Source organism: Sycon ciliatum, chromosome 3, assembly GCF_964019385.1.
Source record: "Sycon ciliatum chromosome 3, ocSycCili1.1, whole genome shotgun sequence".
In the NCBI taxonomy this organism is placed as follows: domain Eukaryota; kingdom Metazoa; phylum Porifera; class Calcarea; order Leucosolenida; family Sycettidae; genus Sycon; species Sycon ciliatum.
Genome location: NC_088645.1, coordinates 3964436 through 3990720, shown reverse-complemented (window position 1 = coordinate 3990720; position 26285 = coordinate 3964436). Strand labels below are relative to the sequence as shown.

At 47.7% G+C, this 26285-nt stretch overlaps 1 protein-coding gene across 1 annotated transcript; it reads left to right on the top strand.

The window, feature by feature from the left end:
• On the top strand, positions 1-26285 carry LOC135811234 (nucleoside diphosphate kinase homolog 7-like). Its single transcript, XM_065324433.1, has 15 exons — positions 1-220; positions 2525-2629; positions 3589-3650; positions 8003-8043; positions 10876-10945; positions 12443-12493; positions 14619-14707; positions 14903-14968; positions 15606-15658; positions 17133-17244; positions 18020-18084; positions 18699-18767; positions 19800-19910; positions 20488-20595; positions 25984-26285. Exons 1-15 carry the CDS (start codon positions 113-115, stop codon positions 26011-26013), a joined length of 1140 nt encoding a protein of 379 aa, XP_065180505.1. The 5' UTR covers positions 1-112; the 3' UTR covers positions 26014-26285.

The window sequence follows — 26285 nt, the reverse complement described above, 5'->3', positions numbered from 1 at the left end:
TGTGGCAGCTTGGAACTTAGCTGTGTGTATCGTGAGTAGTTCCACTCGCCACCAGACCATTGGACATTCTTGCCGGCGCTTTGTTCCAGTCGTCAGCAGTTCACCGGGTAATATGGAAGGTGAACGCTACGCTTTCCTCGTGGAGTGGTATGATTCGCTAGCGGGCATAGTGCGACGCTACAACTTCCTCTTCTATCCTAAAGATAACAGCGTGGAAATGGTGAGTTGCTCACTTGGTGGCACAATCGAGTGTACATGTACATAACCTCGGTACTCTGTGACCCTTGGTTATACAAATGCATGCTGTCTTGTCCCATGTTGTAATATTGGTGGTACAACCCAGTGTACATAACCTCGGTACTCTGTGACTCTTGGTTATACAAATGCATGCTGTCTTGTCCCATGTTGTAATAGCATGGTGATGTTCTTGAGCATACCATTGAAGGGCATCATGTTTTCTCGAACCCAGACATGCTCAGAATGTACTATATCCATACAAGTGAGCATGGATCTAACACCAACCCGCGCATGACATACACTCCCCCGAGTACACGCCCGCCCGCGCGCGCTTGCACACACACACACACACACACACACACACAAAACACATCAACACAAACACATGCACACAACAAAAACCTGGGTGTCGAGCCACTAGTAATAAATATGTCAAGAGAGAATGGACCATAACTAGTAACGTACAGGTCGTTTGCCCGTTACACACAGACCACAGCCTTAGTAATACCCATCACCACTCTCATCCCCCCACCCTTACACACAGAACACAGCCTTAGTAATACCCATTACCACTCTCATCCCCCCACCCTTACACACAGAACACAGCCTTAGTAATACCCATCACCACTCTCATCCCCCCACCCTTACACACAGAACACAGCCTTAGTAATACCCATCACCACTGTCATCCCCCCACCCTTACACACAGAACACAGCCTTAGTAATACCCATCACCACTCTCATCCCCCCACCCTTACACACAGAACACAGCCTTAGTAATACCCATTACCACTCTCATCCCCCCACCCTTACACACAGAACACAGCCTTAGTAATACCCATCACCACTCTCATCCCCCCACCCTTACACACAGAACACAGCCTTAGTAATACCCATCACCACTGTCATCCCCCCACCCTTACACACAGAACACAGCCTTAGTAATACCCATCACCACTCTCATCCCCCCACCCTTACACACAGAACACAGCCTTAGTAATACCCATCACCACTCTCATCTCCCCACCCTTACACACAGAACACAGCCTTAGTCATACCCATCACCACTCTCATCCCCCCACCCTTACACACAGAACACAGCCTTAGTCATACCCATCACCACTCTCATCCCCCCACCCTTACACACAGAACACAGCCTTAGTAATACCCATCACCACTCTCATCTCCCCACCCTTACACACAGAACACAGCCTTAGTCATACCCATCACCACTCTCATCCCCCCACCCTTACACACAGAACACAGTCTTAGTAATACCCATCACCACTGTCATCCCCCCACCCTTACACACAGAACACAGCCTTAGTAATACCCATCACCACTCTCATCCCCCCACCCTTACACACAGAACACAGCCTTAGTAATACCCATCACCACTCTCATCCCCCCACCCTTACACACAGAACACAGCCTTAGTAATACCCATCACCACTCTCATCCCCCCACCCTTACACACAGAACACAGCCTTAGTAATACCCATCACCACTCTCATCCCCCGTGTTATGTATCCCATATACAGCATTCATTATAATTATATTTTCGTCCGGGACAATATTAGTTTGATTCGGTTTGCTGTAAGACGGTTGCCTACAAAGCATGAAACTCCGGATCGCATCATATCCTGGTTTCTGCCTTTGTGTTTCTCTGTATGTGTGTGTATGTGTGTGTGTGTATATGTGTGTATGTGTGTGTATGTGTGTGTGTGTGTCTCTGTGTGTGTGTGTGTGTGTATGTGTGTTCTCCAACTTCACTTCAAGGTACCAGTGCATTTAGTGTCTGCTTCAATCAAAGCAGCGTGCTGTCTATACTGGTTACCCCAGCAAGTGTAGGGTGTGCATAGGCAACTGACTGTCTTGGCCGTTTTATGCCGATGTACTCCGTGTGGTGTAGACCAGGTGTGCACTGGTGGTCGATTCACATGGCTTCGCCAGTTGTGTGGATTAGACAGTTATCTGGCACAAGTCTTGATCTTTCTCATTCAGATCTTGTTCGCTATCGTTGCTATAAGGGAAAATCTGTGGGTGCACATCCAGTGGATTTGCAGATTTGCAGGCTTCTCTTGCGACGGGCGTATACATTATGGTATGTGTGTGTGTGTGTGCATTTGAGCCGTTTTTTGTCTATCTACCTGCCTGCCTGCCTGTCTTTCTGCCTATCTCTCTGTCTGTCTGTTTTTCTGCCTATCTCTCGCTCTGTCTGTCTGGCTGTCTGGCTTTCTGTCTGCTGTTGTGTGTTTCTGCCTATCGCCATGTGCAAAAATTGTAGATAGATGTGAAAAACAAGCGCATATTCCTGAAACGTACCAAGGAGGAGTCTATCAGGCTGGATCAGTGCTACATTGGTTCATCAGTTAATCTACATGGTCGACAGGTACGTACTGTACAGTCAGTGGTCATGTATACAGAGTACAGTCAGTGGTCATGTATACAGAGTACAGTCAGTGGTCATGTATACAGTATAAGTACAAATTTTTGTTTGGAATTAACTTTCGATATGTTCATCAGGGGCACAAAATAACTAAAGTTTCTACTAAACAAATTCACAGAGGCAATATGCTTTGGTTCTGCAAGAGTGCTCAATGCCTGATTCAGGCAGAGCGGCGTACACAAAGACGTTGTCTGATGATTGGTTCAGCCATGAAACTCTGAGTCACAACGGAATAAATTTGCCATGGTTTTCATTGTGTGCCTTTGTGTACTAAACAAATTCTGTACGTTCGGGGTGACAAACCTCGACCAAAAACGAAATTCAATACGTAACGAACCTGCTGATGGAGTGATGTAAGTAAAGATTTTCTAAATGAAATTTTGTATTTTATACAGTAGGGAGCACAGTGCTGTTGTCATCTCGTTTCTAGCACAGGGAATTTCAATTTGTGTTGGTTTTGTGGACATAACTTATTGTCTGTCTATCTATCTGTGTGTCCTCTTCATTGTCTGTGTGGTTGGGTGAATATGTGTGTGTGTGTGTATGTGTGTGTTTGTGTGTGTGTGTGTGTGTGTGTGTGTGTGTGTGTGTGTGTGTGTGTGTGTGTGTGTGTGTGTGTGTGTGTGTGTGGGGGGGGGTGGGTGGGTGGGTGTGTGTGGGGGTGTGTGTGTGTGTGGGTGTTGGTGTATGCGTGTATGCGTGTATGCGTGTGCGTGTATTTGTCTCCTTTGTTGTGTGCGTGTGTGTGCATGCGTGTGGGGGTATGCGTCTCCTTTGGTGTGTGTGTGTGTGTGTGTGTGTGTGTGTATGTGTGTGTGTGTGTATGCGTCTCCTTTGATGTGTGTTTGTGTGTGTTTTCTTCCATGGGATCCTTGCCGATGGCTGTCAACCGCGGTACCTAGCTGAAGTTTGTAGAGTACTCTGACACTTTCACCAAGACTAAACTCTCCATGGCGAAAGAAAAGTAAGACGAATAAACGATGTTGATGCAATAACTTCAGAGCAGCAATACAAATGGGATGAATTCTGCCGTGGTCACCACTCATCAACGAAGTCATGAAGGTTTTCCAAAATCGATGTTGAGTGCGTTGATTTGTGGTAATGACGGTAGAATTTATCCCATTTATTGGTATTTTAAAGTAAGATGCAGCTCCTAAACGGTGGGGAAGGATAGATCAGATCCACCAACCATAGGCCAAAGGAGCCTGATCATGGGGTGGTGGCGTCCCACGGAAGCGGAAAGGTGGTTCTTGACCAGGGAGTTGTAGGACTCCTTGTTCTTGACCTGCCTGGTACGCGAACCCGTCGAAATTATTTTATTTTTTAAATATTTTTTTAAAAGTAAGACGAAGCATATCTTTTGTCAACCACCACACCACAACTGCGCTCTGCAGCCGACCTCGACACATTGCCACAGCTTACCATCAGCAAGTGACACATCCATGGCATTGGTACCCGGTTCCTTGGTACTGCTATTTTCAGTACAGAACAGAACAACAAGTCTGTATTACGCTCTGCCTCCGCCGTGTTGAGCACTGTCAGCACACTGGCTACACCCTGCGGCTATTTTCTGTATCAAACTCTCGTCAGTGACCGTAGATATTGCAGAATGGCTAAGATAGTGAAAAATACCCTTGTCAGTACCAAAGGGGTAAGCATAATTGCACGCCTCAGGAAGAATAGGGCCAAGCAAAATGACCAAATGCGAACACTGAAAACAAAGCGGATAATGTACAGACGTGATAATATGAGTTGATGGTGCTAACAGCCGGGTGTAAATTTTCGATAGACGAGCCCATGGCCCGTCGAGCGATATTCTGTGAGCGTGTGTGTTTTCAACACTGCTACTTTATTGATAAGCTACGGCAGTGTCATGGAAACTGAAGAATGCCTGTCACAGGATGTGATGAGACGATGGTGAGGTGCGGTGTGGTGCCGGAGTGGACGCAGTGCATGCCTCGGGGGCCTCTCAAGTTGCTACTTGCTATGTGTAGTGGTGTGTATGAAATTCACACCTGACTATTAGCACTATCAACTCATATCATCACGTCTGTACATTGTCCCCAGTTTAGTTTTTAACACTGTTTTGCATTTGGTCATTTTGCTTAGCCTTGGGGCGCGTTCGGTTGGTACGACCTAGAACAGGATTCACCAGAATAGCGCATTTGGTTGGGACTGCACCTGTTCTGGGTCGGCCAGAACATGTTCTGCTTGCTCCGGCCTCGAGGCCGGAGCAGACCGAGTAGTTTCACTTTTTCACAGTGAAACCTGACAAGAATATCGATTTTGGTCCCGAATGATCACGTGCATGCGCGCTTGGGTTGGGCTCGTCGTACCGTACAAAGTGACCATGGTGACCCATACACTTTTTGAAGAATGCACCAAGTTTGGCATATTTTTCACAACAAAATGTGCTCTGTTTCTGGAGTACCGTTTGGTTGGCATGAAGGTGCTCTATGTGCACCAGCTGTTCCATCCTGTTCTAGATTGTACCAACCAAACACACCCCTATTCTATGTGCCTCAGGCGTGCGCATTGTGCTTACCGCTTCGGTACAAAACGGTGATTTTCACTATCTTATCCATTCTACATTATCTACAGTCAGTGAAAATAGTTTTATACTCGAAACAGCATTGTGTGTATGAAGGAACAGAGTACCAAAGGTTGTGTCGCTTTGCTGGTGGTGTGCTGTGGCAATGTCGTGTCGAGGTCGGCTAGAGAGCGTAGTTTTGGTGTAGTGGTGTGCTGTGGCAACGTTGTGTCGAGGTCGGCTAGAGAGGGTAGTTCTGGTGTGGTGGTGTGCTGTGGCAATGTTTTGAGGTCGGCTAGAGAGCGTAGTTCTGGTGTGGTGGTGTGCTGTGGCAATGTGTCGAGGTCGGCTAGAGAGCGCAGTTCTGCAGTGGTGGTGTGCTGTGGCAACGTGTCGAGGTAGGCTAGGGAGCGCAGTTCTGGTGTGGTGGTGTGCTGTGGCAATGGTGTGTCGAGGTCGGCTAGAGAGCGCAGTTCTGGTGTAGTGGTGTGCTGTGGCAACGTTGTGGCGAGGTCGGCTAGAGAGCGCAGTTCTGGTGTAGTGATGTGCTGTGGCAACGTGTCGAGGTCGGCTAGAGAGTGCAGTTCTGGTGTCGTGGTGTGCTGTGGCAACGTTGTGTCGAGGTCGGCTAGAGAGCGTAGTTCTGGTGTAGTGGTGTGCTGTGGCAACGTGTCGAGGTCGGCTAGAGAGCGTAGTTCTGGTGTGGTGGTGTGCTGTGGCAATGTGTCGAGGTCGGCTAGAGAGCACAGTTCTGGTGTGGTGGTGTGCTGTGGCAATGTGTCGAGGTCGGCTAGAGAGCGCAGTTCTGCAGTGGTGGTGTGCTGTGGCAATGTGTCAAGGTCGGCTAGAGAGCGCAGTTCTGGTATGGTGGTGTGCTGTGGCAATGTGTCGAGGTCGGCTAGAGAGCATAGTTCTGGTGTGGTGGTGTGCTGTGGCAATGTGTCGAGGTCGGCTAGAGAGCGCAGCTCTGCAGTGGTGGTGTGGTGTAGCAACGTGTCGAGGTCGGCTAGAGAGCGTATTCCTGGTGTGTTGGTGTGCTGTGGCAATGTGTCGAGGTCGGCTAGAGAGCGCAGTTCTGGTGTGCTGGTGTGCTGTGGCAATGTGTCGAGGTCGGCTAGAGAGCATAGTTCTGGTGTGCTGGTGTGCTGTGGCAATGTGTCGAGGTCGGCTAGAGAGCGCAGTTCTGCAGTGGTGGTGTGCTGTGGCAATGTGTCGAGGTCCGCTAGAGAGCGATGTTCTGGTGTGGTGGTGTGCTGTGGCAATGTGTCGAGGTCGGCTAGAGAGCGCAGTTCTGGTGTGGTGGTGTGCTGTGGCAATTAGTCGAGGTCGGCTAGAGAGCGCAGTTCTGGTGTGGTGGAGTGCTGTGGCAATGTGTCGAGGTCGGCTAGAGAGCATAGTTCTGGTGTGGTGGTGTGCTGTGGCAATGTGTCGAGGCCGGCTAGAGAGCGCAGTTCTGCAGTGGTGGTGTGCTGTGGCAACGTGTCGAGGTCGGCTAGAGAGCGCAGTTCTGGTGTGGTGGTGTGCTGTGGCAATGTGTCGAGGTCGGCTAGAGAGCGTAGTTCTGGTGTGGTGGTGTGCTGTGGCAACGTGTCGAGGTCGGCTAGAGAGCGCAGTTCTGGTGTGATGGTGTGCTGTGGCAATGTGGTGAGGTTGGCTAGAGAGCGCAGTTGTGCAGTGGTGGTGTGCTGTGGCAATGTCGTGTCGAAGTCGGCTAGAGAGCGTAGTTCTGTTGTGGTGGTGTGCTGTGGCAACGTGTCGAGGTCGGCTAGAGAGCGCAGTTCTGGTGTGATGGTGTGCTGTGGCAACGTGTCGAGGTCGGCTAGAGAGCGCAGTTCTGGTGTGGTGGTGTGCTGTGGCAATGTGTCGAGGTCGGCTAGAAAGCGTAGTTCTGGTGTGGTGGTGTGCTGTGGCAACGTGTCGAGGTCGGCTAGAGAGCGCAGTTCTGGTGTGGTGGTGTGCTGTGGCAAAGTTGTGTCGAGGTCGGGTGGAGAGTGCAGTTCTGGTGTGTTGGTGTGCTGTGGCAATCTGTCGGGGTCGGCTAGAGAGCGCAGTTCTGGTGTGGTGGTGTGCTGTGGCAACGTGTCGAGGTCGGCTAGAGAGTGCAGTTCTGGTGTGGTGTGCTGTGGCAATGTGTCGAGGTCGGCTAGAGAGCGTACTTCTGGTCGGATGGTGTGCTGTGGCAACGTATCGAAGTCGGCTAGAGAGCGTAGTTCTGGTGTGGTGGTGTGCTGACCAATATGCACAGGGCCAAATGCTGCTGCTTACCCTTGATAATACAAAGCATCACCACACCAAATTATCACAACTGCCATCCCCGTCTCTTTGGTTGTAAATCATTATATCCACACTAGCTTGTCCAGCTTGCCGTGGACCTCTCTTCTATCACCAGTGTGCACAAGCAAACATGTGCCTTTGTACTGAAGTATATCAGCCATAGCCAGCATATGCTACACTGTGTATGTCTCATCGACACCAATTTCTTCACGGAATTTTCTCCTCTGGGATGTGTGGCAACTAATACCTACGTCCTTCTCCCTTTCATTTTCCTCCTTCTCCTCCTGGTTCTTTCTGATTTATATATTTGAAATCCTCCGTCCCGGAAGGGAGCAGTCAGCCATACTTCAACCAGTATGACAGTACTCTAGTTGTGAGCATGTCTTCTCCAAAATATCTGTTTTCTCACCCGGTCGGTCCCATCCCATCAGAGGAGAATTGAATGAAATCTGGAATGATACTGAATAAACTGATTGTGTTTTGTTGTATTCCCTGCTTGAATTCTCTTGCAGGACTCTGGCGATATTCAAGCCGGACATAATGGAAAAAATGCGTAAGCAACGTGTTGTCTAACCTACCCGAACACCCACTCAGTTACCACCATCACCTCCCATAATGGTTGTATTCTGTAGGTGGGATGGTTGAGTGAGTTCGGTCCGTCGGTCAAACAGCACATGCACCGTTCAAACAGTGCACCGGGGTTTCCCCAGGGACCGTACAACCAGTGCATGGGGGTTTCCCCAGCTACCATACAAACAGTGCACGGGGTATCCCCAGGGAAAGAGCATGTGTGCTCACCACTTCCCTTTGAGTTCTGAAGCTGTAGGGTGCTTCACCCCTACAGTACTTTCGGCCACTGAAGAATGGAGCGCTGAAAATGGAGCGCCGAAGAATGGAACGCTGAAGAATGGAGCGCCGAAGAACGAAGCACCGAAGAATGGAGCACTGAAGAATTGAACGCTGAAGAATGGAGCGCTGAAGAATGGAGCGCCGAAGAACGGACCGCGGAAGAACGACCAGACTAGATATAATTTTACGGAGCACAGCATGCCAGTGTATAACTGTGATTCAACTGAACATGAAATTATAAAACGGTCTAGACTAGGAGACTACCCTAGGCGTCAGGCAAAATAGCACGTCATAGTACATTTGAGATCAGCGGGAAGAAGATGACGACGTCCACTTATTTAGTATCTGTGCACACGAATCTGCTGTGTGTGTGACTCTGTGTGTCAGCTATGATATCATCTTCTGTGGTTCCATGCCTAGCAGGTACGTCTGAACCATCCTATAAAGTTTGAATGATGTAGGTTTAGCGATCTCTCCGCGAAACATACTATTTGAAATTCTCTTCATAGTATATCTTGAATTATCTTCCACCATTGAAATTTCGAATTTCTTCAAAAAAAGTGCTGAGAGGGGTGGCTTGCAACCTCGATATGGCTTGTTCCAGGCATGCTTTGGAGCCATCTTCTGTTGAAGTAGTGGCGGGGATCTGCCCTGCAACTGCTACAACAAAAAATGATTCGATCTGAGAAAGGGTCGGTTGAATATTGAGTATTTCAAGCCTTTTCACGACGAAGATGGAGTTCTTTTTTAGATGGACGTCGCGGCAAAGGACATGGTGTCCGACTTCTGGCGTCTGGTGAAGCCAGGGATCATTTGTCCAGTCAGGTCGGCAGCCTAACCGTCGGTAAGCTTGTGTTTGGATCCCGTTCTGCTCGATGTGGTAGATCACAAACAATTTGATATCGCACAAATTGATCTCAGCATCGTGCGTACGGTATTTTATGTTCAGAAAATCCCAACGTGTCTCTGTGTGGCCGTCCTATGCCACGAGAAACCCCAATCAGGCTCCTATGTCCTCTGCCTTCATGATTGAATGTCCACTTCGTTTGAACAACGAACACAACAATCGAGGACGGCGTTGCAATGAAAAATACAGCTATTGTGGAGCTGGAAAAAAAGAAAGAAAAAACGTGCCCAGGATGAGACTCGAGTACACGCATACTCTCCCAGCAAGTGAAACGCAAATTTTTGTGAAAAATGCGTGTCGCCGACTGACCAGTAATTTCGCCTGACGAGGCTACTCCCCCCCCCCCTCCCCCCCCCCCCTCCTCCCAATATTCAAATGTTTCTAGCTGCATTCGAATACTATTCCCGGTCTCGGTATTCTAGAATGTTGGAATACTACAAGTATTCCTTGCGTCACTAGACTCCAAAGATTGCGTCATAGAGTTATACACGAGGTCGTTGCTGAGATTGACTGTAATTGTGTGTGTGTAATGTGGTGTATAGTTATTAACAAGTAATCTCACCGCTGTAGGAGCTGCATATGAGCCTTGATCCTTGAAGGGTGGTGGCATTCCTGCGGATGCAGAAAACTCGGCCTCTAGCTGAGTCTCACGCGAACCGTGAATTTCCGTTGTCATTTTTTTTAATGTGGGGATCATCCTGATCCGACCGCTCGCTCGCAGCTTTCTGAGTGACGTTAGTGATGTGTGTGTGTGGAGGGGGGGGGGGGGGAGTGCGTGTGTGTGTGTGTGTGTGTGTGTGTGTGTGTGACCTGTGTTGTACAAGCTTTCTCCGTGTGGCCTTTCTGAACGTGAGATATACATGTAAGGTGTACAAGCTTTCTGGGTGGCAGCAGCCTGTGTGGCAGCCTGTGTGGCAGCCTGTGTGGCAGCCTGTGTGGCAGCCTGTGTGGCAGCCTGTATGGCAGCCTGTGTGGCAGCCTGTGTGGCAGCCTGTGTGGCAGCCTGTGTGGCAGCCTGTGTGGCAGCCTGTGTGATGTTTGACCTGAACGCTCTATGATCTAAGCCATCCAAGCTTTCTGACCGGTCTAAGCTTTCTCAGAGGCGTGTTCACTGTGTGATTGAAGTGATTCAAGTGATCTGAGCCAACCGAGGCTTCCAGTTGACCCCATCTTGTTCCGTTGAGACTTGTGTAGAAATGATTTCATGGGCAAAGTGCTGACTTTTTTTAATGTTTTAATTTCTATCTCAGCAGAGCGAATCTGTGCAGGAAAATTGATCTAAATATTTCCAGAAAAAAGCCTTCCTTGTCTTCGAGTTTCCTACGTAATTGTTTTCAGCTGAAAACATGCTGCCCTAGTGCTCCTTGTCTTCGAGTTTCCTACGGAATTGTTTTCAGCTGAAAACATGCTGCCCTAGTGCTCCTTGTCTTCGAGTTTCCTACGTAATTGTTTTCAGCTGAAAACATGCTGCCCTAGTGCTAACAAGTGTTAACCTCTACAACTGGATTCTGGACTTAGTTTTGTGCGATTTGATCCTTGCAGGGCGGTGGTGTTTCTACGCATGCGGAAAATCAGTCTCACTTGTTCTCATGTGAAATGTGAATTTCTGTGGTGTGTTTCTGCCTGCAGCTCTCCTGCTTGAGATTCTCTGCACTGAAGGATTTCAGATCTGTGATATGAAGACAGTGGTGTTGAGCAAGTAAGTACAGAACCTTCCCAGTGCATAGCACACTCAGCAGAGGACTTCCATGTTGTTACCCGTTTTCTGATGATTGCCTAGCGGCGGCATGAAACTCAGAGTTACAACCAACCTGAACGTCCTCTGCTGAGTCTGCTAGGTACTAAGCTCTGTCTCAGACATTGGAGAGGTTAAGGTGAGCGTTATTTCTGATGTGACGCGAAAGTTCAGCCCGCGTTATTTGGCTCGCGCGTCGAAAAACAACGTGACCGGCACCTCACGTCGAAATTTGGAGTGTTACCCGCAATTTGACGTGAAATTGCGCTTCAGGTCAGAAATAGCGTGAATCTTAACCTCTCTATTGAGCACTCTCTGCAGGTCGGAGATGAACGTATTTGGACATTGCCAGTCTCTAGGTTATTGTACATAGTAACTGGAATTGAGTATCAGGAGAAAAGGCAAAACCCAACCTTTCCAATAAAATTACTGTGTGCACCAGTGAGTCATAGCAGCGGTGTGGGGGGGGGGGGGGTCACACATAATAGAACCCGAAAAATCGGCATAAACCATGGTCTATGCCACTTTTTATATCACTCCCGGCCTTGACCTGCTGCCCCCTAAGGTGATTCAGTCCGGCGATGCAACATGCCAGAGTTTATCAATCTGTCCTAGCTCAACAGCAGCTGTAAAGGGCAGCCGGCGGTGGATAGCAACATGCGTTTAGCTTTGCAGTCACCAATGTTTTCTCCTACTGTAGCGGACATGGAAATGCAGTCGATTGACTGGGGCCGGCGCCCTCAGCGCGTACAGAACGCTGCGTGCATGCAGTGCACATTTTGATCCGATGCGAACACCGCGCTGCAGCGCAGAAATGTATGTGTGTACCGCTTATCCACGGCTGCATGGCCATCGCCCTGGGGCCACTAGATGTTAGACCGGATTTCCACGTTGGTTGTGGGATGACCGTGAATTCGGGACTATCATTGGTTTTCTAGCTCTGTCGTATGCCCGGAACATTTATGGGCACCCTACTATTCCTGGTCCCCCCCCCCCCCATCCCAACTCTCTTTCTCCCCCCCCCCCCCCTATCCATCTAATGTGTATGTGCAATCCAACTCTCTTTCTCCCCCCCCCCCCTCCCTATCCATCTAATGTGTATGTGCAATCCAACTCTCTTTCTCCCCCCCCCCCCTCCCTATCCATCTAATGTGTATGTGCAATCCAACTCTCTTTCTCCCCCCCCCCCCCTCCCTATCCATCTAATGTGTATGTGCAATCCAACTCTCTCCCCCCCCCTCCCTATCCATCTAATGTGTATCTGCAATCCATGTTGAAGTTACAGAAGGGTGTAGGTGTACACAGGTGTTGTGGGATTAATCAATTATTGCATGTACTAAAAAACACAGTGTGTATGGTTTATGTGTGTGTGTGTGTGTGTGTGTGTGTTTGTGTGTGTGTGTTTGTATGCGAATGTCGGTGTCCATGAATGATTTTTTTGTTTTTCGTTGTTGTGTCCAGGTCTGCGGCTGAAGAGTTTTATCGCGAGCATAGTGCTAAACCATTTTTCAGGTTAGTACTCCCCTGGTAGCGTCCATTCAGATGGTCATTGTAGACCAGCAAGGGACGTGGCTTTTGTACAAACACTTGGGGTGGGGGGGGGGGGCATACAGTGGCGGATTTAGAGGGGGCGAAGGGGGCACGTGCCCCCCCCCCCTTCAGAAGCGCCGACCGACTTTCCCCCCCCCCCCCCCCTTCAGAAGCGCCGACCGACTTTTTTTTTTACTGATCTCGATCGAAACCGAGCTCGCGCGCACTTCCTGTGTAGATGACAAGGCCCAGTCGCTGTACTGCATGCACTGTACACATTCATGCACTGGTTCACCGGGTCCGTAGATCGATACGCGGTACGCGTGTACTGAACATGTGAACTGTCAACTCTCGTCGCGTCGATCTGTATTCCGCGAACCGCGATCCGTGCGCACCAGAACTACGGTTTTGGTCTAGTACTGCACTGTACTCGTAGTACGAAAACAAAGACGGTACAAGTGCAAGTACACAGTCCAAAACTTCGCATGGCAATGCGTAGATTTTCCTGCCCTTGCCTTGCAAACTTCACTTGCCTTGGCGTTCCAGAACCTCGTTGTTGTTTTACAGCAGTTCGAAAATGAAGAGAAGGAAGCAACTTACCTTGTTTGATTCGCTGCCACCTGCGAAGGAAGCTAGGACAGCTGCTAATGGATGTGCCGCTCGTGAGGATGTTGTAAATGTCGTAGAGTCCAGTCCCCCCACGGAGCGGATCGCAACATCATAAAACAGGTCTTTTCCGTTTGGTTGGTACAATTGCTGATTGTTATATTATACCAATAGTGCCCATACATTTACATGTTCGAGTATCACAAAAGTCATTGTAAAAGTAAACTTGTCCCATTGAGCCTGTAGTGTGCCCCCCTTGTTTCGGATCCTGGATCCGCCACTGGCATTGGCAGGTGTTGGTGTTATGATGATACTGGGAAGAATGTGATCAGGGAAATCCTGTGTTCTAGGTTATCAGTGAAACGCCCATGTGTTGCTTATTGCTGAACAACCTTCAGCGTGTGATGATCTTATCGACACTAGGTGTCTCAGTGCCTACTCTAGGATTTCAAACCACTTGGGTGCACGTGGACCTGCCACAACTTGTCCAACCGGGTCAGAGCTGGGTACGTTCAAGTGCGGTAAGCTTACTGCATGTGCATCAGGGAGCAGTAAATATTTTAGGACCTCCGATGTATACGTGTATGTAACATACCAGTATGTACATGTATACTATTTCCAGCTAGTGACCTGGTTAGTGCTCTTTTTTTAAACGGGTCCAAGTACCCCCAACCGGGTCCAAATACCACCAACCGGGTCCAACCGGGTCAAAGTACCCTCCAACCGGGTCAAAGTACCCCCAACCGGGTGCAAGTACCCCCAACCGGGCCGCTGACCAGGCTGACCCGGCTCTGTAGTCGACACTGTGTACTAGTATTGGTATGTAACAGTTTGTATGTGAATACAGGAAGGCATTACAAAGTCCAGAGTTCGTTTCTCACATGTCTTACTCATTCCTATTTGGACTATTTATACTAAGAGTTAGGATATTAAAGGGGTTAAGAGGGGTTCTCAAATCTTCGGCAATCCAGAAAAGGCTATGACAACCTCTTCCCTACTGCATTTTCAAAACTGCATAATTTGTGTTCTCAATTGGCTATATAGCCATATGAGTGTTTTTGCGACACTTGTCCAGGAAGAGAAGGAAGGAAATATATCACAAATCCCAATGCTGATGTGTGAATTTTTCGTGAAGTAGAATTGAAACTTTCTACTCTTCCTGTTCTTGCAATGTTCTGTTGTTGCCCTAGGCATTAAAATCCTGTTGTGGTTTTCCTGCCCTGCCGTTACTGCTGCTTCTGCTGCTGCTGTTGATGCTGCTGCTGTTGCTGCTGCTGCTGCTGCAGCCACTGCTGTTGCTGTTGCTGGTTCTTCTGCTGCTGCTGTTGCTGTTGATGGTTCTTCTGCTGTTGCTGTTGATGTTGCAGCTACTGCTGTTGCTGTTGCTGCAGCTACTGCTGTTGCTGTTGCTGCTGCTGCAGCTGCTGCAGCTGGTTCTTTTGCTGCTGGTTACGGTGTTTGTTGTAATGATGGTGTTACTGTTGTCACCCCGCATGCGCAGAACGCTGATATCGTTCATGACGGAAGGACCAATCTTGGCGCTCAGCTTACTAGCCGACAATGCCGTCAGCAGATGGAGAGCACTTATTGGTGAGGTCTACTATTAAAAAAAACAAAAAAACAGGGAAATTCATATCCAATCTTTGAGTATTGCCAGCAACATCGGTGGAGGTGCTTACTAAAGTCATACTCTGGGCATATCTTGCTTGATTTTCACCGTGCCCAGCTTTGTGTGTGTGTGTATGTGTGGTATGTTATTTATCTGTGGTTGGTGTTCATGACCAGGACCAACAAACTCGGCTGATGCCAGGTCTCAAGCTCCGGATAGTCTCAGAGCAAGGTTTGGCACAGGTAAGCTAGTTTTAAAGACTGTGATTAACCATTTTCTTTGACGGTTGGTTAACCTTTGCAAGTCATTGAAGTAGTAATTAATGAACTGAAGTCGATCACATAATACTATGCAGTGATCATAGCGAAGGGCAAGTGCCAACATTGGGAGTTGACTTTCAAATCAGTCGGCATACTGTATTCTATTGCAGTGAGTTGTTTTCAGTCACTACTCAATTTTCTCTTTGTTCCTATTTCTCTGCTTCTTTATTTCTATATGCCTGGCCGTGTCGTATTCTGTTCAACATTTTCTATCCATGCGTTTTGAAACAAAATAATTCTGCACTCATTATTCTGACAGAGAAAGCAAAGAAAGACTATAGGTTTCCAAGAACGTTTCTTGTTACGATTATCGGTTCCACACTTGGAACTGATGATCGTATCAGAAAAATAAACTACTTGTCGCCGAGTTTGTAATTTTCGCTTCGTAGAGAAGGAGAAGCCGTAGCTGATTTTGTCGCTTGGCCACTGGTTTGCCTGTACTGTCGGTCGGCTTGGAAACCAATATTATAACCACCTTGCCTTTTGTGTCGAGATAATGCAGATCATTTGTATCCATGTAATATTCTCAAGGTTTGTATTAATTTTTCCTGTTGTGAAGATCAAACACGCAATGCCTGTCATGGATCAGATTCAGTGGCATCGGCTGAAAGAGTAAGTTAATTAGTGTTCCCTTAGTGTTCCCCCACCACTCTTACTGAGATAGAGTGATGATGATTTCTGCACAGGACGTAGAAAACACGCCATTCAGTATGTGCACATCACTGTGATGCCTACACCAATGTACAGTGAAACCTTTCTAAGACGACCGCTCAAGGGACCTTGAAAACGTGGTCTCTGTAACCAGGTGGTCTCCTTATCCAGTTTCATTTGACTGGAAATAGCATCCCTGGGTCCTGGTTGTAATGTAATGGTCTTCTTGGACAGGTGGTCGCCTTGACAGGTTTTACTCTACGTGTTTGTACATGCGTGTCTTTACGGTACTGCTGTATGTACAACACTATGCATACATCATGTGTGTATGTACAACACTATGCATACATCATGTGTGTATGTACAACACTATGCATACATCATGTGTGTATGTACAACACTATGCATACATCATGTGTGTATGTACAACACTATTTTTTCTTTCTTTCTTTTTTTCGGGTGTAACGGCCTCTTTTATAGGCAAAATAAAGTCATGTAGACGTGAAAAAATTGAGATACCATGAAAGGTAAAATAGAATTTTATTCAAACGACTTAAGAGTAACTCTCCACCACTGTAACTAGATACTATAATACAGTCAGAAAGTGCAACAACTAGGCACAAAACTGACAGAGTACTGAGACATTCGACGTCCTGACACCTAGCTTCAACACATCTCCGTAGCGCTACGGAGATGTGTTGAAGCTAGGTGTCAGGACGTCGAATGTCTCAGTACTCTGTCAGTTTTGTGCCTAGTTGTTGCACTTTCTGACTGTATATAATATCTAGTTACAGTGGTGGAGAGTTACTCTTAACTAGTTTCCATATGTCCTTTTCCTTTCTACTTTTATTATTGGCTCAATACCTGAGTTTTAAATTTTATTCAAGTTCAATACATTGGGAAACTCCAAGAAATTCCACGTAAAACAAACGAAATTCAGTTTTCAATGGCCGATACCTACCCCAGCACCATCCTGCGTCGACAGGCCTGTCAGGCGCCTTCTAGACCCGCGTAGCCGGAGGTCGACTGCATGGATCACTGAAAATTGGCTGCGAACTCGCACCCAAGCCATGATGATTGAAAATGGCTTGTCCCACTTGAGGGCGAGGCGACCAGTAAGTCGCTTCTGATAGCTGGCGTATTCGCGATGTAGCACCCCATCCGTGGAACAAACCAGTGGTGTGAACGCCCCACGGAGGTCCTCGGAGGCCTGGCGGTACTTCGTACAACACTATGCATACATCATGTGTGTATGTACATGAGTGTGCATACATCAGGTGTGTATGTACATGAGTGTGCATACACAATAGCGAGAGTTCCCAGATTGCCTAGAGTGCTCAACACTACAAGGATGCAGCATTACCACAAACACAGTGCAGAACCTCTCTATTTACTGTGTACCTAGGAATGCTATCTGTTTTCACCTCGACTGCAGGAGACGGAGTTTTTCTTTGGAGCAGGCAGCAACAGCAGTCGTGGCCTTCAAGTCCCGGCTGAGCTTGACAACTGCACATTGTGTTTGGTCAAGCCATACACAATGACACAAGGTTAGAAAGACTGCAAATATCCAATTCTGCAGTACTTCAGGCAAACTAATACTTGTTTTATCTATCACCCTAGCACAGTGGAACTCACCTAGTACATACTCTACTACTACATACACTTGCCTAGTACATACCCTACTACTACATACACTTGCCTAGTACATACTCTACTACTACATACACTTGCCTAGTACATACTCTACTACTACATACACTTGCCTAGTACATACTCTACTACTACATACACTTGCCTAGTACATACTCTACCACTACATACACTTGCCTAGTACATACTCTACTAATACATACACTTGCCTAGTACATACTCTACTAATACATACACTTGCCTAGTACATACTCTACTACTACATACACTTGCCTAGTACATACTCTACTAATACATACACTTGCCTAGTACATACTCTACTACTACATACACTTGCCTAGTACATACCCTACTACTACAAACATTTGCGTAGTACGTACTCTTTCTTAGTTCATACTCTGCTAATACATACCCTTGCTTAGTACATACCCTTGCTTAGTACATACCCTTGCTTAGTACATACACCTGTTTGGTACATAGTCTGCTAGGACATACACTTGCTTAGTACAAACTCTGATAAGACAAACACATGGTTAGTACATACTCTGATAATGCATACCCTTGCTTAGTACAAACTCTGATAAGACAAACCCATGGTTAATACATACTCTGATAATACAAACACTTGCTTATAATGGTTTGGTTGTGGTCTGACATTATTGTTGAGTGCAGGTCTGCTTGGGAGAGTAGCTCGTGATATTGTGCAGGCTGGTTTTGACATCTCTGCCATGCAAATGGTAATCATCTGTAATTGTTTCTCCTATCCGGTTGTTTGTCTGGCTGACTTGTAGTCTCTGCCTCTCTTGGCCTCTTGGGCTTAGATATCTGTCCACCTCTCCCTCTCTCTTACACACACACACACACACACACACACACACACACACACACACACACACACACACACACACACACACACACACACACACACACAAACAAACACATACTCTCTCTCTCTCACTCTCTTTCTCTCTCACCATCTGTCCCTGCATGTTTCTCTTCGTCCTTTTCTGTTTCTGTATCTCTGTCTCTGTCTGTCCTGTCGTCTTGCTTACTAGGAATGCGGAGATGGTCTACTTTGTGTGTGCTTTGGGGCTTCTCATTCTTGTTATTGCTAGTTACGTGTATCTTACGCTATTCGTGTGTGTGTGTGTTTGTGTGTGTGTGTGTGTGTTTGTGTGTGTGTGTGTGTGTGTGTGTGTGTGTGTGTGTGTGTGTGTGTGTGTGTGTGTGTGCATGTGTGTGTGTGTGTGTGTGTGTGTGTGTGCATGTGTGTGTGTGTGTGCGTGCGTGTGTGTGCATGTGTGCGTTTGTGTGTTCATGTGTGTGTGTATGTAACTTTCTGTGTGTCTAGTACCATTTGGACAAGAGCACAGCAGAGGAGTTCTTGGAAGTCTACAGAGGTGTTGTTGCCGAATATCCGGTGAGTTAGAGCCTAGAGGGTAAAAGAAATGACAAAGACAATTGTTTACCAGCCTGAGTACTTCTCATGACGGGGTTGATTGTTGTTGCTTTGATGAGATTGTGACGCACCGTTCATCACCAAATCCCAATCCATTACATGTGGAATTTAGTTTTGATATTGGTCGAGGCAAAGGCAGCCTTTAGACGTTTTACCGATGATGTCATGCTGGTATGCCAGCAGAACAGCTTATGGGCTCTATGTATAGAGCATCAGTATGTAAGGAGACTACAGACCATTTCTTCCTGCAGTGACTCCTGCATAATGTTGACTGCTCAATGGGTCGTCGAAATTTAGGCCCTGTCTACACGTGGTCTCCTTATCCAGGGTGTTCCTTGATCATAGTTGCCATGGTCCCCTGTGACAGGTGGTCTCCTTATCAGGGTGTCCCTTGATCATAGTTGTGGTGGTCCTCTGTGACAGGTGGTCTCTTTATCCAGGGTATCCCTTGATCCTAGGTATGGTGGTCCTCTGTGACAGGTGGTCTCATTATCCAGGGTATCCCTTGATCCTAGGTATGGTGGTCCTCTGTGACAGGTGGTCTCATTATCCAGGGTATCCCTTGGTCGTAGGTATGGTGGTCCTCTGTGACAGGTGGTCTCCTTATCCAGGGTATCCCTTGGTCCTAGGTATGGTGGTCCTCTGTTACAGGTGGTCTCCTTATCCAGGGTGTCCCTTGATCCTAGTTTTAGTGGTCCCCTGTGACAGGTGGTCTCATTATCAGAGTGGCCGCCTGGACATGTCCTCCTCTACATATCGGGAGAGAAATGTTGATCTACATTATGTGTTTGTGTGTGTCTGCGCGCACGCGCACGCGTGTGTATGTATGTGTGTTTTGTGTGCGTGTCTGTGTGCGAGTGTATGCATGTGTGTTTTGTGTGTGTCTGTGCGTGTGTGTATGCATGTGTGTGTGTGTGTGTGTGTGTGTGTGTGTGTGCGTGTGTGTGTATGTCGGTGTGTGTTTGTCTGCTTTCCTATTGTGTCACTCGGCAGGAGATGGTATCTGAGTTGTGCTCAGGAGCATGCGTTGCCATGGCATTAACTCATCAACCTGGCGATGCTTGTGTAGAGCAGTTCAGACAGTTTGTTGGACCAGCAGATCCAGTAAGATCAACATTCGCCACTAACCATGTACTACTCCCTAGCTGGTGGTATGCTGTTGTTGTTTGGGCTAGGGTTCGACTCATCAATTTCCTATCATTTGCTCTACTACATCCAGGGGATCGTGCCATAGTTCAAATAGTCCTTGATCAGTCCAGCCATGCAGTAGCCTGTCATACTTTTGAGTTTGAAAGGCTATTTCTCCAACTCTACCAGCATCAGTGTTGCTGCTGTAGCTGCTATTACTCCCACTGCACATGCTTCAGTGCTGCTGCTGTAGCTGCTATGGCTTCTGCGACTGCACCATTGCGGTAACTGCTACTACTTTTTAGAAGTCTTACTGTACATATCCCAGAAACGGCGAAAGTTGCTTTCTCTTCTTATTCTTGATTGTGTGTTTGTGCTCACAATAATAATTATAAACATAACATATGTGTGTGTCTGTGTGGTTGTGTGTGTGTGTGTGTGTGTGTGCGTGCGTGCGTGCATGCGTACGTGTGGTATGTGATTGCACAATCGTGTACACGTGTGTACGTGTATGTGTATGTGTACGTTTATCATCTGTTCTGTTGTTCAACAGGAGATAGCTCGTCACTTGCGTCCCAGCACGTTGCGTGCAAAATATGGACACAACAAATTGAAGAATGCTGTTCACTGCACTGACCTAGCTGATGACGGTATGCAGGAGGTGAGTGGAGCTCTATCTCATGTTGGTATGGTGTCCTGCAGGTATGGTGTCATGCTGGTATGGTGTCATGCTGGTATGGTGTCATGCCGGTCTCGTGTCATGCTGGTATGGTCTGGTCAAGGCTTTCCCCAAATCGGCCGGCCGCAAAATTCTCCACAAACAAGACTTACCGAAAAATGTATAAGGTTTTAGCCGATTTTGGAGGGTTCCTTTGAGAATCGCCGAAAATCTTCCAAATGTTGTTGCAAAGTGAGTTTACGAACGAATGATATTGCTGCAAGCATGACCGCTCGAGCTCTCTATGGCAGTACTTGTAAACTAGTGCGTTGAGGTCGTGTGACTCGTGTCCTTTGAACTCCTCCCAAACAAACATTAGCCATTAGGAAGATCATTACTAGTAAAAAACTAGAATTTCTTTTCCCCAGTGTCTCACCACTCTTGTAGCCAGTATGCCCACAATTCTTCTGACCGATTTTCCAAAATATTCCAATTTTGTAGCCGATTTTCGAACAATCGGCTGATTTTCAGCCGAATCTGATGTGTTTTTGAACCGAGCGAACAGACAAATAGGCGAACAATAACCGGGCCGATTTGGGGAAAGCCTAGTCTGGCCTTATGCTGGTCTGATCTCATTCCGGTCTGGTCTCATTCCGGTCTGGTCTCATTCCGGTCTGGTCTCATTCCGGTCTGGTCTCATTCCGGTCTGGTCTCATTCCGGTCTGGTCTTATTCTGGTCTGATCTCATTCCGGTCTGGTCTCATTCCGGTCTGGTCTTATTCTGGTCTGATCTCATTCCGGTCTGGTCTTATTCTGGTCTGGTCTTATTCCGGTCTGGTCTCATTCCGGTCTGATCTCATTCTGGTCTGGTCTCATTCCGGTCTGATCTTATTCTGGTCTGGTCTCATTCCGGTCTGGTCTCATTCCGGTCTGGTCTCATTCCGGTCTGGTCTTATTCCGGCCTGATCTCATTCCGGTCTGGTCTCATTCCGGTATGGTCTCATTCTGGTCTGATCTCATTCCGGTCTGGTCTTATTCTGGTCTGGTCTTATTCCGGTCTGGTCTCATTCCGGTCTGGTCTCATTCCGGTCTGGTCACATTCCTGTCTGGTCTCATTCCTGTCTGGTCTCATTCCGGTCCGGTCTCATTCCGGTGTGGTCTTATTCTGGTCTGTTCTCATTCCGGTCTGGTCTTATTGGGGTCTGGTCTTATTCCGGGCCGGTCTCATTCCGGTCTGGTCTCATTCCGGTCTGGTCTCATTCCGGTCTGGTCTTATTCTGGTCTGGTCTTATTCCGGTCTGGTCTCATTCCGGTCTGGTCTTATTCTGGTCTGGTCTTATTCCGGTCTGGTCTCAATCTGGTCTGGTCTCATCCCGGTCTGGCCTCATTCCGGTCTGGTCTCAATCCGGTCTGGTCTCATCCCGGTCTGGTCTCATTCCGGTTTGGTCTCATTCCGGTCTGGTCTTATTCCGGTCTAGTCTCATTCTGGTCTGGTCTTATTCTGGTCTGGTCGTATTCCGGTCTGGTCTTATTCTGGTCTGGTCTTATTCTGGTCTGGTCTTATTCCGGTCTGGTCTTAACCCTTTAAGAGCCACAAGAAAATTTCAAAATTCTGCATTTTTTCATGTTCCTTGGATCATAGCTTCAGTTCTACTCACTCAATCCTCACAATCTAGGGCTTCCTGGAAAGGTCTCCGCGAGAGGAAGACAAGGAGGTCGATCATGATAGCCAGCACACTGTTTATCCAGCGCTAGATCGCAGAGACAGTACGAAAAATGCACCAAATGCGTCCAATTGCGTCCCGCTCCAGATATTTCAGTTTACTCGATCGTGGAGTTCCAATTTTTTCGCTGTGTACTCTTGACAATGTCAACAGTGAAACCCGTGCAAATTCGAGTAAACCAGCATGACGAAAAGTCTCAAAATTCTCAATACTAAAGTCGCACTGCGCGCTTTTGAAATTGCCGCAATCGCGGCTCAATTGACGAGTGATTTATCTCAGGAACTGTTGCTCGCAGCGCTTCGCGGATATTTTTTCCTGACAGGTGAGAGTTTTCTCTTCTCCCTAGATATTTCGATCACTGGATTTGAGCGAGATTGGACTGAGTTACGATCTTTTGAAGTTTTCCATTTGAATGCGTCGTTTACGACGCATTCAAGTATGAGGCGGCTCTTAAAGGGTTAATCCGGTCTGGTCTCATCCCGGTCTGGTCTCATTCTAGTCTGGTCTCAATCCGGTCTGGTCTCATCCCGGTCTGGTCTCATTCCGGTCTGGTCTCATTCCGGTCTGGTCTCATTCCGGTCTGGTCTTATTCCGGTCTAGTCTCATTCTGGTCTGGTTTTATTCTGGTCTGGTCTTATTCTGGTCTGGTCGTATTCCGGTCTGGTCTTATTCTGGTCTGGTCTTATTCTGGTCTGGTCTTATTCTGGTCTGGTCTTATTCTGGTCTGGTCTAATTCCGGTCTGGTCTCATTCCGGTCTGGTCTCATTCTGGTCTGATCTAATTCCGGTCTGGTCTCATTCTGGTCTGGTCTTATTCCGGTCTGGTCTTATTCTGGTCTGGTCTAATTCCGGTCTGTTCTTATTCTGGTCTGGTCTTAGGTTGCGTTTGTTTGGTGTCATTCCGACACCATTCCAAAGTCATTCCGCTGTGCTTTGGTTGCGGTGCGTTTGTTTGATGCACCGGACAGCGTTTGTTCCGTGCAATTCCGATTCCGGTCGCGGAATGAAGGGGGCAGAATCGATTCTGGCGATTCCAAAGAAAAAAGTGGAATGAGTGCTCATTCGGAGCGGATTGAAAATATGTGGCGGCCACTGGGGGCTGTCACTATTGTATATCTCCGCCAACAAAACCTCAAACGCGATTGTCGACATACGGAATGTTGCCGAAAATCGTCCAGGGTGTAGGCTGGTACTGTAACCTCGGGATAGTTACCGCTACTGGTTTGTGGCATTTTTTACCCTTCGCTGCCTGAGAAAGCGTTTGCCCAGGACACGAACTGGATTGATGCCCTCGCACCTCTTCTCCTCATCGTCGAGCAGGGCCTCCAGAATCACTCGGTTAGGGAGGCAGTCCCACCAATGCATATCACATAATCACCCACACAGGCACTGAACCTGCCACTCGACTTCTTCTTACAACCGCACCTTCGTCAAACAAGCGCTTCCAATCCGTGAAGAGCTAGAGCCGTTTTGACTGATACGAGGTCGAATACGGAATAGTCATGATGAAGTAGCGGCCAAACGTCGCGTACAGGCGTGTACCCTAGTGGAGCACGTAGGCCTATGCCGAGTTTGGCCGCTCCTTCACCATGATCGTCGTAGGGGCATGCAGAACTAGAAACGTACGGAAGCAAGATAGCAACCACAACATTCTTAGGCTACCAGCTTATCTTTGAAAAGCTGCAAAAAACAACTCGTAGATCTCAAAAACAAAACATTCGACCGCCGTTTGCGGAGTCTCGCAAAACGTTTGCCAGATTCCCGAGTGCATGCACGCACAATTGTTTGCTACTCTCATTCCATGCTCATTCCGGAATGACCGAACAAATACAACCTTATTCTGGTCTGGTCTCATTCTGGTTTTGGTCTTATTCCGGTTTTGGTCTCACTCCGGCTTTGGTCCTATTCTGGTCTGGTCTCATTCTCACGCTAATCTTGGAGTTCATAGGGAATGTCAGTGAGGAACGTTTAGGAACAGAACATATGTCCTATTCCCATAACTCCTTTCGATATTTTGTCTGCCTATCTAAAGAAACCCTTTGTCTGCGGTGTGGGTCTACCCCTGAGAATGCTGCAATGTTCAGATGTGCCTGTATATGCGGAAGTCGCATCTGCATTTCTCACACAATCTCTCTTAGGGCCCGGTCCCACATGCACTTGAGAGTTGCGGATCCGCTGCAGCGGTGTCGCAACAGCGTGTATCACCATGGAAACTGCGAGTAGCGGAACTTCCGCCATGGCGGAAAGTTTAAATCCGCTACTCCAAAAATTTTGGAGCATATACTCTCCTGCGGAAGTTCCGCTCCTGCGACACTCGGCCATAGTGAGCGATTTGTGTTGTTCGATTTAATTTTTCGGTCATGAAGTGGACATTTGGACTTGAGTCAGAGCAGCTACGGCTGCAGTTGTACACGTCATGTATGTTGAGGTCGAGACTCGTTTGACCAAGGGATGAAGAGAGATACGGAGCGGTATAGGTGGATAGCCGAGAAGCTGATGCTGAAACCGACGGCTGCGACGTCGGCCAAAGACCAAATCGCGGACCCGTGAGCAGCCAAGCATGGCCATCATGTAAAACCACGCAGGGGGACCACTGTGATGTAGGTCTGGCAAGAGCAATTCTAGTATCTATAGCAGGTATCGTCGATGTGCTGCTCAACAAGTTCGTACTAGTATTCAGCAACGACAATGTCGCTGCGTTCTCCATAGCCTTGTGACAACGTCTCGCCAATCGACCTCTACCCAACGGAAAATCCATTCTTTCAGATTATACAGAACAAAGACTCAAAGTCAACAATACCGAACCCACGACATGTAGCTAATGGTAATGCTTGATACTCAACTGAACAAAAACAACGATCTGTCCAACACCTAGCATCTACATCATCAGTACATCAGTGCTGCGTTGATGTGTCCACAAAGGACGAAACAGTTCTGTCCACAGACACAGTACTGTACTGACTGTACAGACTCAGTATCAGTATACAGTACGTGCACGCGTACTTCCAAGTGAAAGCATGCTTGAGTTGCAGGAGAGCTGCACTGAATTTTTTGGAAGTCAGAGAGGCGCGCTCGCTTCGTTTGCCGTGCACGCGTGATCATGGGAGACCACGCGAGCATTTTGTCGCAGGAGAGGTGCGACACCACTCCCGCAAAACCTTGTCGCACCAGCGGATCCGCCACTACATGTGGGACCGGGCCCTTATGGTATTCTGTCTTAACTCTCCTTCCCGTCGAGAATGGAATTGTTCCTGTTGCACACTCGGTAGAGCATGCTTGTCTTAATCTCATGGTCGTGGATCTGAGGACCATGTTGCCGTTGCTCTTGTACAACTGCTTCTTTCGCTGCTCTCCGACTCACACTCCAAGCAGCAGTTGTGACTGTTAGAATACTTCAGAAAGAGAGCTAAGATGACGAAGGAATGAAATGTACAAAGTGCCCTGGGGTGCATTGCTAGACATTGTGTGTGCTCTTGCGTGTGTGTGTGTGTGTGTGTGTGTGTGTGCGTGTGTGTGTGTGTGTGTGTGTGTGTGTGTGCTCGCACGCACGCGCGTATGTGTGTGCGTGTGTATGTGTGTGTGTATGGGTGTGTTCGTGCATGTGTGTATGTGTGTGCGTCCTGTGATCGCGGGTTCCATATTTTCCTCTACTAAATTCATTCCTCTAGGTTGAGTACTTCTTCAAGATTCTCCAGTAACTACGGAAACAGACAAGACTTCAGTGAAGGTTACAGTGCATCCTGAGTAATCGGCGTCACAATGCATTTTCGTTGATGTGTCTTCTGTAACCGCTGGAATGAACATTCAGCCACCGTTGCAGCAATGTGTTGAGAGATGCAAAGGCGAGGTTTGATGAGCTGATTTCGATGTGATATTAATCCTGAAACATAATGCTCTTGTAGCAGTTCAGCACTCTCGTGTGGGGTAGTGCATTTTCTGTTTGCGTTATCCAGAGCTCACTGACTTGTCA